Source organism: Medicago truncatula, chromosome 5, assembly GCF_003473485.1.
Source record: "Medicago truncatula cultivar Jemalong A17 chromosome 5, MtrunA17r5.0-ANR, whole genome shotgun sequence".
Lineage (NCBI taxonomy): Eukaryota > Viridiplantae > Streptophyta > Magnoliopsida > Fabales > Fabaceae > Medicago > Medicago truncatula.
Genome location: NC_053046.1, coordinates 6,374,062 through 6,385,400, shown reverse-complemented (window position 1 = coordinate 6,385,400; position 11,339 = coordinate 6,374,062). Strand labels below are relative to the sequence as shown.

The 11,339-nt window shown below is 33.1% G+C and overlaps 1 protein-coding gene across 1 annotated transcript; it reads right to left on the bottom strand.

Moving 5' to 3' along the window:
- Window positions 1-5,809: 5,809 nt before the first annotated feature.
- Window positions 5,810-7,237, bottom strand: LOC11416521 (uncharacterized). Its single transcript, XM_003611701.4, has 2 exons — window positions 6,655-7,237; window positions 5,810-6,405 (listed from the first exon to the last, which is right to left on the bottom strand). The coding sequence occupies exons 1-2, from the start codon at window positions 7,094-7,096 to the stop codon at window positions 6,329-6,331; spliced, it is 519 nt and encodes a 172-aa protein (XP_003611749.1). The 5' UTR covers window positions 7,097-7,237; the 3' UTR covers window positions 5,810-6,328.
- Window positions 7,238-11,339: the final 4,102 nt, after the last annotated feature.

Sequence of the window (11,339 nt, the reverse complement as noted above, 5' to 3'; positions counted from 1 at the left end):
ATACAAGGGTATTTTTGTACTTCCAAAAATAATCAACACTTCTTTCTCTTCTATTTTTCTCTTTTTTCTCTTATACCAAACAACACATCAAATCTCCTCTATTTTTCACATCTTTCTCTCTCCACTCTTTCTCTCTCACCTCTTTCTCTCTTATCAATATCTTCTCATAACCAAACATAGTGTTAAGTAAAACATATGAATTCTTATCACACATAATAAAAAGATAGGGTGACATTGAGTCACCCTCTCTCAACCTTATCTTAGAAATCATTGGACCCACACTATCACCATTAACGTTAATATTCTCCATGCACATGCTTATCCGATTCATTCACACTATCACCGCTATCTCGGAGGGATGATCATGAGTAACATCGTCTGATCTTCCACATCTAAAAATAATTTTTATACTACAAAAGTGTTATCTTTGAAAATGTATGTGGCTGGAAACGATTTGATACGTAAGTTGTTTATTGGAAGTCACTTCTCTTTTAAATTTTGGGTTAATAGACTTTTACCCCCTGTCATTTGGAGGTATTTTGGTTTACCCCCTAGGAAAAAAAACCTTGGAGATTCCCTCTTGTAATTTAAAGATTCTTTGGTTTACCTCCCTAAGACCATATGACTGGATAAATGGGATGATGTGGCTTGCTGACGGGGTATTTATTTATTTTTTGAATTTTTTAAATTTCCACATGGCACACATAATAATTTTTTTTAGAAAAATAATACTAAAGATTCGAAATACCTAAAGTACCCCTAAAAATTCCAATTCTTTTTCTTTCTCTCCTTCTCCATCGATCCATCCTCTTCTCTCTTCTTCCCTCACTGTTCTTGTTTTCAAATTCTCATCAATTTCCATCATCTCCAAATCTCAAACACAAACATTCCTCTTCTTCTCCAAATCTCAAACACAAACATCCATCTTCTTCTTACGATATGGGTTCTTAACGAAAAACTATCAAAAATTCCTCATATTCATAGCAATAAACTTCATCATTCATGAATCCCTAAACTCATATTCCCAAAATTCCTCATCCTAATCTGTCATCAATTGAGACTCGAATTTCCAAAATCTTTTTCATCATGAGCATCATCATCAAGCAAAACAAAATCTCTTGATATTCATTCCCTGTCAAAATCATTTTCTCCATTCTTCATCTTCTTCAAAATCATTTTCTCCTATAATTTTCTGGAGTAAAACATATTCAAGCACAAATTCATGTCAAAAAGGTTCAAGCAAAAATCATAGTTCACAACCTTCAATCACACAACACTAATCACCTAATGTCAATCTCACAACCGTTTCAACTATGTTTCACCTCTCTTCACTCTACTCATTCCAAAACCACAAGTGTTGTTGTTGGTGTGTGGGTTATTTTTCCAGATCTGAAAGATGGTGATGTGTGGTTGTGTAGGCGAGAGTTGGGGGAGGAAAATGGATGGGTGAATGGCACCGGAGAGTCTCGGACGAGGAAGTGGCGCGACTTTCGGTGGTGGTCGGCCGGAGGTGGAAGGGGCGACGGACGGTGGTTATGAAGTGGTTGGATGGATTGGAATTTATTGAATAAAAGAGAAGAGAGAAGAGAATAGAAGGGAACATATAGAGTGGGGCTGAGAGAAAGAGAAATGGAGGAAAAAAATAAGATAAGAAGGAAGGGAGAAAAGATAAGAGAATAGAAGAATGATTCTCGAAAATAGAAGAAAGTAGAGAAGAGAAAGGTGGAAAAGAAGAAAAAAATAATTTAATTTAATGTTTTAAATTAAGTTTTTAATAAAGAAAATTCAGATGGAATAAAAAAATTGGAAAAGAAATAAAAAAAAGCCAAGTCAAAGTGTTACCTCATTAATTAATGCATAGTCAGCGTGCCACATAAGTTAATTTACACAGTCAACTGCCTTTCAGGGGGCAAATCAAATAATCTTTATTTTATAGGGGGGAATTTCCAAGTTTTTTTTCATAGGCGGATAAACCAAAAGACTCCCAATTGGCAGGGGGTTCGAACCCCAGACCTTTTGCATATTTTATGTATTGTCCTTACCAACTGAGCTAAGCTCACGTGGACTCTCATGTGTTTGTTCATTGAGATTAAACTTCAAAAAATTGAGGGAGATATTCCAAATCCGTGTAGTTAAACTAACATCTATATGTCTTTTTCTTTGCCAAAATGAGATCAGATCTCATTGAAGAAAATAGCTCTTCTCCCATCAAAATTTGCTCATCCCCATACAAAATAACAAAAATACCTCAAGTGTGATTTAACTCATAATGGTGTTAAACGTAATGTGACTTATGTCACGCTGGTTATATGTCAACGTGAGTTAACTCACGCTGAGTATTGCTATATCATCAGAGAGCATTAAATGTTATACAACCAAGTTATTAACAACCCGTAATCTTTATACACTCATAATTGAATCAGATTACGCCAGTTTAACAACATAATCGCACATAAACGATCTAAATTACACAAATTTATCGTTAATAACATAATCACACATAAACGATCTAAATTAGACAAATTTGTCGTTAATGACGCATAATCACTTAACCACACTTAATAAATAAAGGATCCAAATTACAAAAATTCATCCTTAAATTCCGAAAATCACATAATCGCAAATAAACGATCCAAATTACACAAATTCGTCATTAAATTACACATAACACAAATTTATTAAAATTCAACATTACTGACATAAATTCGAACACATTACACTATTACACATTAATAAATATTACACTTCAACGGATCAGACATAAAGATGTAAAATATTATTTTTAACCATTAACCTAAACATGTAATCAACGTCGCTGTCATCTTTGACAAGTTGTGGATAATATACGGTCTTCAAAAAATCCTATTCCTTATCCTCCCCCAAGTCCACGCATAACACCTCTCTGTTACATGAGATATTCTTTGATTTTCATGAATATGGATAAAGTATTTGTTAAATGTGCCTTCAACTCGTCCAACTTGTCAGTGGGGGTTAAAAAGACCTTAATCTTCTTTCTCACGCTCTCGTATTAGACATGAGCTTCAACTGGAACTTGTGCATCTTGAGACATGTTTCACTTCAAAAAATATAATGAAATAACAAGTATGAAAATAAAATCAAATGAAAGATAAAACAAATAGTTGAATAATTAGAGACCAAAAAAATGCGAGCAATAATAGGCGTGACATAATCGGTCACCAAAAAAAATAATTCACTCCATATATTTATATAATATATAATATTAGTTACATATTAGCCACAAATATCGGCATTACATAACCTGCCACAAAAAAATATGTTGGAGTAATATCGATAAAAAATAGGACGAAAACCGATAAAAAGACTTAAGGGCAATGACACCAATCCTTTAAGGGAAATTTAGATTCAAACACTGATATTTTTTTAGGGAAATAACACTGATCTTTAATGTCCCCGTGAGCATAGCTCTGTTAATAGGGACATTGCATAATTATGCAGGGGTTGGAGTTCGAACCGGGAACACCCCACTTTTCCATAATTAATTGTGCGAGCTCTAACCCACTAGGCTACTAGACAAAAAAAACACTGATCTTTAATTATTGATGTCCTGAATCTAGTGATACATGTTGGGCGTGCATTATCAAAACGTGGGGTATTTAACGAATGTATCATTTCACGTTGTGGGGGATAAGATTATTGGTGTGAGAGAACAAAGGCGTGATTCTTCTTCTCGCTTGTCCTCGTCATGTGATATATGTGATGGACCTGTGTTGTGTTGCTATTAGAGTAAATTAACCATTTTAGTGTTTTCTTCTTCTTCTTCTTAATCATCAAAAACAAATGTTTTTACCATTTTAGTGTTTGAAATTATAATGATCGATCAATTAAGTACTTCAATATTGTACAGTCATTTTCACAAATACTTTTACTCCACGATTTTGTTTTATGTTTGTTTTGATGTAATAAAGTACACTATTTAAAATCAAAGATCATGCTAGGAACCAATATATAAGAAATATTCTCCTGGAAATGCAATTGCAAAACACTAAACTTATTGTCAAAGTAAGTAATAGTTACATCATTTCTCTACGCAAAAGTTACATTTTTTAATTTTCAAACAATACTCTTACAATACTCGTTGGTGTTCTCTTTAAATTAATCGTGTCTTTTATATTTATATTATCCTCCCTTAAAGCTTTGTTTGGGAGTTTGGAGTGAAGGGGAAGGAAAGACTTTAAGAGGAGAGAAACATAGTAGAAATCATTGAAAATTGAGAAATCTTTTACATTTTTTGAAAGAGTATGTTTTTTAGAAAGTGATAAATTAATACTTATGATTAATACATTTTTTAATTTTAAGAATATCATAACAACATATATTAAATTTAAAAAATTCATATAAACCCTCCCAAACCCCCCAAAACTTTCCTCGAATACAATTTTTTAGTTCCCCAAATGAGGAGGGTTTTATATTTTGAAGAATCTGTTGTGATTGTGTAGTGGTGATGGAGATTGGCGTTTGTTTAACCAGAGTCGGGTTTCTCATGGCTATAATAATCTTCTTCACAATCAAAAGTTTGAAATTTTTTTATTGATAATATCATTTTAGAATTTGTTAGATCTAACTCAATCCTTGCAAAATCAACTTTTAAACGATGATTGTCTCCTCACTTATAAAATCGTGTTTATGTAATGGTGACAAAGGTTGGTGTTTGTTCAATCAGAGTTGAGTTCCTCATGGCTCTAATAATCTTTTTTGCAATCAACATCGTGAGAAATTTTTTCAGTACTTTCATCCGCGAATATTATAATATTATTTTAGAATTTGTGTTAGACCTAACTCAATTCTTACAAAATCAACTTTTAAATTGATAATTGCCTCCACAATTGTAAACTCAAGTTTGGGTTTTATCTCATCGATCCAATGAGACTTTTGACAACATTGTGATACCAATATAACACCAGCCTATAAAATGTGTGGATTTTGCATTATTTTTTCTATAGTGGGAGTTCTAATGTTTCCCACGCATGCACACATGTGTGGCTTTGCAATTCGTCATCACAGTAACAATTGGGGTTTAATTAATAAAGTACCTCTACAAAAACATAATTATGGTGTCAGTGACTTGACGATGTCACATATCAAAGTCAACGAAGGTTCTATTTATTTCCCTGCTAACCTAAGCAACCGGTAGCTGGAAATTTAGTGGAACATGAGTCATGACAGGCTAGAAAGTACCAGTCGTCAGATACCACAGAGGAAAGCAGCAGCCCAATGTTCCCAATTCTTATTCACATTATAGAATTAGAAGGTTGGCATTCCATGTTGAAATTTCACGCTCAAGTGCCTTTCAAAGCCAGTTGAGTTAGAAAGCTAGAGAGTCAGTCCTTGGTCAGAGTTGCAAGGCTGTCATTTTTGTACTATACTCTTTCCTTGGCCTTGGGTTAGATTCTCTAATTCAAAACAGCTACCAAACCAAAAAGAATAAAAACAATGAGTATTGACCAATTTGGTCCTTACATGCCATTCATGTGAAAATGTTAGAGACTAATTCATATATTATCTTTTGTCACATATTGATCATGGCAGATATCAATGGCGAGTTTTTGCCTTTCCTCCATGGCCAATTGTGTGTCATGGTCTACCATCCACAACATTGTCAGAGAACGAACTAGAATGCAAACAAACAAATTGTGACACACCAAAGAAATCTTTAGTGTAATAATATGCGTGTTCGGATGGACCGCAAAATTCACATAATCAGAATGAGTCATCATCAATTCGACAAAGACTACACTTTCTAGCTTCACAATAATCGACTCCCTAAAAATAAAATAAAAAAATCACAATAATTGACATTGATTTTTCAAGCTGATCATCCACACCTACACAATGAATACCAAAAAGGAGCAGCGGGGGATTTTCAACCACATAGACATAGCATCATTTTTTAACACACCGTCTTTCTTTCTGACACAAAACGAAACTAGTATTGTACTTCTAGCATCTTATATTATATTATACTATATAAAAAACATAAAAATCTACCACAGTCACATTTTAGACAAGAACAGTACAAAACTAAAAAACAAGAGCTACCGACAGCAAATAACATATCAATAATAACATCAACTACTTTAGGTACCAAAACAATCTGGGTTTGGTTAAACTAAAGGCTCGTGGCCGGTTCTGTTTGGTAGTGAAATTTTGTCATTTTATATCACACATGATTGTAACTTGTATGGTTAAATTAATAACCATGGTTGGATTTTTCTCCGGTTAATCATCAATAATCACCCATTCATGCTCCATCATCATTGCCATCACAACAATCATCATGCATAATCATTCAACTTTGACGAACCGCACAAGCAACAACCTGTGCCCACTGTCTCAACCTTGTCTTCACCGTTTGTGGATCATCATCTTCATAACATAACACACATAAAAAAACAATAATAACAAACTTAATCAGCAAAAATAAACACCATTCTTAATTCAAAATTGATTAGTAATAAACAATAAAGCACATACACAGACATGTCCACACCAGTAAAAAAAATTGTAAATGAATTGATTCAATGTATTCCAAGAGTTAAATAAACTAGTTAATTGATTGAGAATTTGATGAAAGTAGAGAAATGAATTTAATGATAACAATTAATTAAAAATTACCGTTGCCGAAGATGGCGGTGCGAGGGCTACCAAGAGGAGAAGGAGTACCATCGCGATCAGAGGCTGCGGAGGAAGACGGTGTAGTTACGGCGGCGGATTTAGGGTTCCGAGAATCATTATAACTTTTATTAACAGCATGATAAAGTTCAAGAGCAGGTAAAGTATCAACAAGACGACGATCAGTTTCAACTTCCGGTGAAGATTCAAATCCAAAACCTAATTCAATGCAAGCTTTGAGTTCATCAACATCTTCATCAGTAACGCTTTTACTTCTCCGATTCTTCCAGTTTCCTTTACGACGAAGCCACGCTTCGTCGCGGTAAAGATCAGGCGACCACGATCGCTGCTTGAGGAGAGGAGAAGAGAATTCTTGCCTTAGCAGCGGTGGACGGTGGAAGAGAAAGGAAGGTGGTGGAGACGGAGGCGCGTAGGGATCAGACATCGGTGCGTGATTGTGCGGAGGTCGAGGGACCTCGCACGGTGCGTTGGAAGACGCTATGGCTTATTAGGTTTTTTTGGTTTTTTTTTTTTTTTTGGATTCGGCGGTTTTTTGAATGGGAAAGAAGAGTGCAAAGATTTAAGGGTGTGGTGAGGTGGTAGATCAAGTTGGAAACCCTTACCTCTTTTTTATTGGTCCACGTAATTATGACCTGTTTTTTTCTCTTTCTTATATTATTTTTGGTTAATATACTAGAAAGGAAAAAATCTTTTAGATTGATTGTATTATTGTCATCTTGTTTGGTTCTTTGCTTGGCGTAGAATTATCGTATTTATTATTTGTTTGTTTACTTAATAGGCCAACCAATGCATCCCATTCTTTGTGGTATTGTGAATACACATTTGTTTTGTGTTTACTTTAGTGAGATAATCAATCACGTTAGCTACCAAAGAAAATGCCTGGCTTGTATAATGTATACTCCATCGATCTTAAATTATAGTTTTGGTTATTTCATTTGTTAAAAAATGTAATTAGCTCTATGTGAAAAATATAAATTATGAATTAGTCCCTTTGTCACATATTCTATTTCAATTTAGCAATTTTTATTGTTGCATTTAGGCATGACAACAAAACTCATATTTATGGTTACCCGCTCGAACCAAACCTAATTTGACGGTTTTTTCTCGTTTTGATTGAGTTTGGGCATGGGTATGAGTTTTCCCTGATTTCAAAATACGAGTATGGGAGGGTAACGTGTATATATGTACCCACCCCGAACCCATACTTTAACCCGTCCAAAATGTAAAAAATTACTTTATGTTGATGCGTCGTGTTATTTTGTTTGATAATTATCATGTTAATGAAAACTACCGTTGATGTTTAAAAGATCAACTAAATCATTCCGTCTAACAAATGTTAAAGTGGGTGTACTGTTGGATAATGTATTACAACGTTTGCTCTTGGGGATGCAAAAAAAACTTCTATTTTTTATTAAAAAAAATTATTTAATGCGGGGATGGGGATGAGGCGGGGATACCCGAACCCATCAGGAACGGGGATGAGATTTAATTTCTCATCCCGTTGGATATGGGTAGGGTAACGGGTAAGTATATGAGAATCGAGTATGAGAACGGAAAAGGTAAAGCTCGTCCCCACCCCGCCCCATTATCATGCCTAGTTTGCATTGAGAGGAAAAAATATAAAATGCTTTTTTGTTATTGTAAAACGACTAATATTTTTAAATAATTTTTTTCAAAACAACTTGTAATTTAAGACAGAGATTTTTTTTCCTTCGAATAATGACGGAGAGAGTAGCTTATTGATGAATGAGTTAATAGGAGATCTTATGTGAAATTGATACTAGGATCACGATTATAAATTATTACACGTGAAGTTAGCGAGGTTACTTAACGATATTTAGAATTAATAAATTTTTATCAAAAAAAAAAAAAAAAAGGAATAAAACATGCAAGGGAAATAGTTTTAACACGACAAGTATTTTTTTTTAAGGATGGTCTAGTTTTTCTTTTTGACAGCTGCTTAATGAAATTCAAGATAAATATCTCTTATTTATTTATACTATTGATTACGTGTGTTTCAGGTGCGGTTTAGTTTTAAGTATAAAAGTTATTTGAGTCGTAAGATAAAAAATATGTAGTTTAGTTTGTTTGGTAGGTTCAACACTGAGCCATTATCTTTTAACTTTAATTAGTTTTAGATGTACTTACGAAACACATTCGAAAACGAGCCTAGATGAATGTTTTTTTGCAAATGATATATTTCCACTCGGAGAGTCGAAGGAATGATTAAATGGGAGGTTGGAGACTTGAAGTCAAGCCCTAGAAACATATGATTTTTTGTTTGGGTAGAAGCAAGACAAGGTATATGGATTGTAATTTTAGCAAGAGGTGAAACATTTCTAATGTAGAGGTGAAAGATGGAGATCATAACATACCACAAGTTACACAATTTAAATATCTTGTATCTATAGTACAAAACGACGGAGAAATAAAAAGAGATATAAACCATTGAATCCAAGCTGAATGGTTGAAATCGATGAGTGCCTTAAGTGTTTCATGTGATGTGAAAATACCTCTTAAGTTGAAAGAAATTTTTTATCGAACAGTTGTAAGACTGATGATGTTGTATGAGACAACGTGTTGAACGGTAAACAACCAACGCAAACATAGAATAAGCATAACTTGAATGAGGATGTTGCGTTAGATGTGTGGTAAGAATAGACGAGATAGAATTAGAAATGACAACATTGAAGAGATATATATATATATATAGAGAGAGAGAGAGAGAGGCAATCACATATATTAGAAAGATGGTAGAAACTATACTTAAGTGGTTTGAGCATGTAGAAAGAAAACATACAGGTTTTGTAGTAAGGAGAGTAAATCAGATGGACTGGAGTCAGATAACTAGAGGTAGCTAGCGATAGACCAAGAACAATTATATGAGAATCTATTATGAGAGATATAGAGAGAAATGAGTTCGAGAAATACATAGTTTTTTTTTATATATATAGAAAACTATGACGCAGTTTGATTCATCTAGCCGACCATACACAGTGGTATAAGGCTTGGTTGTTGTAGTTGGTTTTTAAAATATAAATTAAACCAAACTAAGGCAATGCGGTTTGGGTTGGTCCGATGTTGCATTTTTTGCGAGACAATACAATTCTTTGTTTCCAACATTAAAATAAAGTTAAAAAGTTTAAATCAACCAACAATGTTTTAAATTCGATCTAACATTACAATTTTATGTTCATCCAACAATGTTTCCATCAACATAGAACAAATTAAAAACATGGACTAAAAATCAACTCTCTTCGGCAAGAAATGCAAAAAAACTAAGATTTTATCATTTTTTTAAAATTTATCAATGAATTTCTATGATTCAAGATATATCTAACATAAACATATATGTAAAAGTGCAAGTATTAAATTAGAGCACATAAATACATTTTTAAAATCAAAAGCATAGAAGAAACTTAGCAAAGAAAAACCACGTCTTAGTTAAAAAAAAAGGGGAAACACGTCATTCTATACAAATTCCCATTGAATTTTTGTGAGTAGTGGGTTTGGTGGCAAAAGTTTAATTTGTGTTTATGATATGTTGCGGTTTAGTTTAGTTGATAAAATAAAACCGCAAACCAAATAGTGTAGTGAAGTCGAAAAATGATCTTAATATATCATAACTATATGAGGTTATGTTTGGGTTGGTACTTTTTTTTATTGGGTTGATTCGGTTTTAAAAACCTTCAAATGCATTATTTTTTCTTCAATAAAAATAAATAGTTAACTAAGTGATTATACTTAAGTGGTTAGTGGGATCCATGAAAGATGAATAAGTTAGGAGAGCTTCAATTCAATTCATGGATGAATCAATTTTTGCTTACTTTACTTATCTCCCGATCAAGTTTGGAAGTGACTATTAGCAAAAATTAAGAAATTATACTTTTAAAAAAATAAATATTTCAATTAAATTTTCAGTACTTTAAATATACATATTTTTATAAAAATAAAAAAAAAAAAAACTCACCACTTATAATTTTTAAAGAGTGTTTCGAGAACGTTTCTTGGCAAACCTAATAATTCAAAATAATTAAACACTTCCCAATATGATAAGTATATATATTTTAGGTTAAGTGACACATCACGAAGCCTCTTGAAATAGTCTCAGTTTAATTGGTCTTGCATTTTTTTTGGAGAGGTAATTGGTCTTATATAATACATATAGGCCATCTTTTTCTTATGGTGTGTTGATTCAATTGAGCATATTCGTAAGGATATGCCGCATAGATGCATTAGCTAAGCATAAAGATATTTGATATGTATAAAGATCATTATTTAAGTACAAAATAAAAGAGCATCAGCACCTACGTGGGCAAAACAAATCATGCATTGTGGTATTTTTTTTCTTCTATCTTAAGTTTGCAGGTAGTTTGGTTATTAATTATCTTTTTGTAGTATGCGATTCTCACGTCGTTGGTATTATCCATCATTTAGATTGAAATGTCTGGTCATTGAAACATATTTGTAGGGAGACTAACTCATGTGCTGTTTTTTTTACCAACTTAGGTCAACGTGGTTCCTTCTCTTGGATGATTCTTCAATTTCGTTGTTCATCTTTAGCTATTAAACTTCGGAATATAATGTAATGGGGTGTAGTATCTCTTCTTTCATAAAAAAAAAATGCACTATGCAAAACATTATTTATTTGTTGGAAGGAGCGTTTG